The sequence below is a fragment of the Buceros rhinoceros genome, unplaced genomic scaffold (genome assembly GCF_000710305.1).
Source record: "Buceros rhinoceros silvestris isolate BGI_N320 unplaced genomic scaffold, ASM71030v1 scaffold20797, whole genome shotgun sequence".
Classification (NCBI taxonomy): Eukaryota; Metazoa; Chordata; class Aves; order Bucerotiformes; family Bucerotidae; genus Buceros; species Buceros rhinoceros.
In genome coordinates this window covers 3,293-3,724 of record NW_010420693.1, presented here as the reverse complement: position 1 = coordinate 3,724, position 432 = coordinate 3,293, and the positions used below count along the sequence as shown (strand labels likewise).

The window sequence follows — 432 nt, the reverse complement described above, 5'->3', positions numbered from 1 at the left end:
CGGGTGAGCCAGACTGGGCACCCACCTCACTGCAGCCCCAGCTGGCGGGGCACAGCCAGGCAACATCCAGCATGGCCAAACCTGCTGCCAGGACAGTGACACTCACTTGCTGATGTACTCGCCGGTGAGGATGATCCCACATGTTTGGCACTTGAAGCAGCTGACGTGCCACTGCTTCTCAAGGGCCAGGAGCGACTGGCCTTGCTTGATCTCCTCCTTGCAACCTGCGCAGTCTGGAGGGACAGAAGGATATGGGGAGGGGAGCACGGGACCACCACAGCTCCCAGCGGCAGTGCGGCAGGAACACCCACGTCTGCTGGCCCACACCAAGGCACCCTGGCCATTTAACCTGGCACACCCCTCGCACCAAGGAAAGCTCTTCCCCAGAGCCCCCCTTTTTCTAGGGATTGCCATTGTTATGAACACCCCACT

At 60.9% G+C, this 432-nt stretch overlaps 1 protein-coding gene across 1 annotated transcript in view; it reads right to left on the bottom strand.

The window, feature by feature from the left end:
* ABLIM3 (actin binding LIM protein family, member 3) overlaps positions 1-432 on the bottom strand; it is a gene marked incomplete at its 5' end in the record, with an annotated part of 21,280 nt that overhangs the window by 17,754 nt on the left and 3,094 nt on the right. The window contains one exon of the mRNA XM_010139400.1: positions 107-233. Within this exon, the coding sequence (XP_010137702.1) occupies positions 107-233 (127 nt within the window). The remainder of the gene's footprint in view (positions 1-106; positions 234-432) is intronic.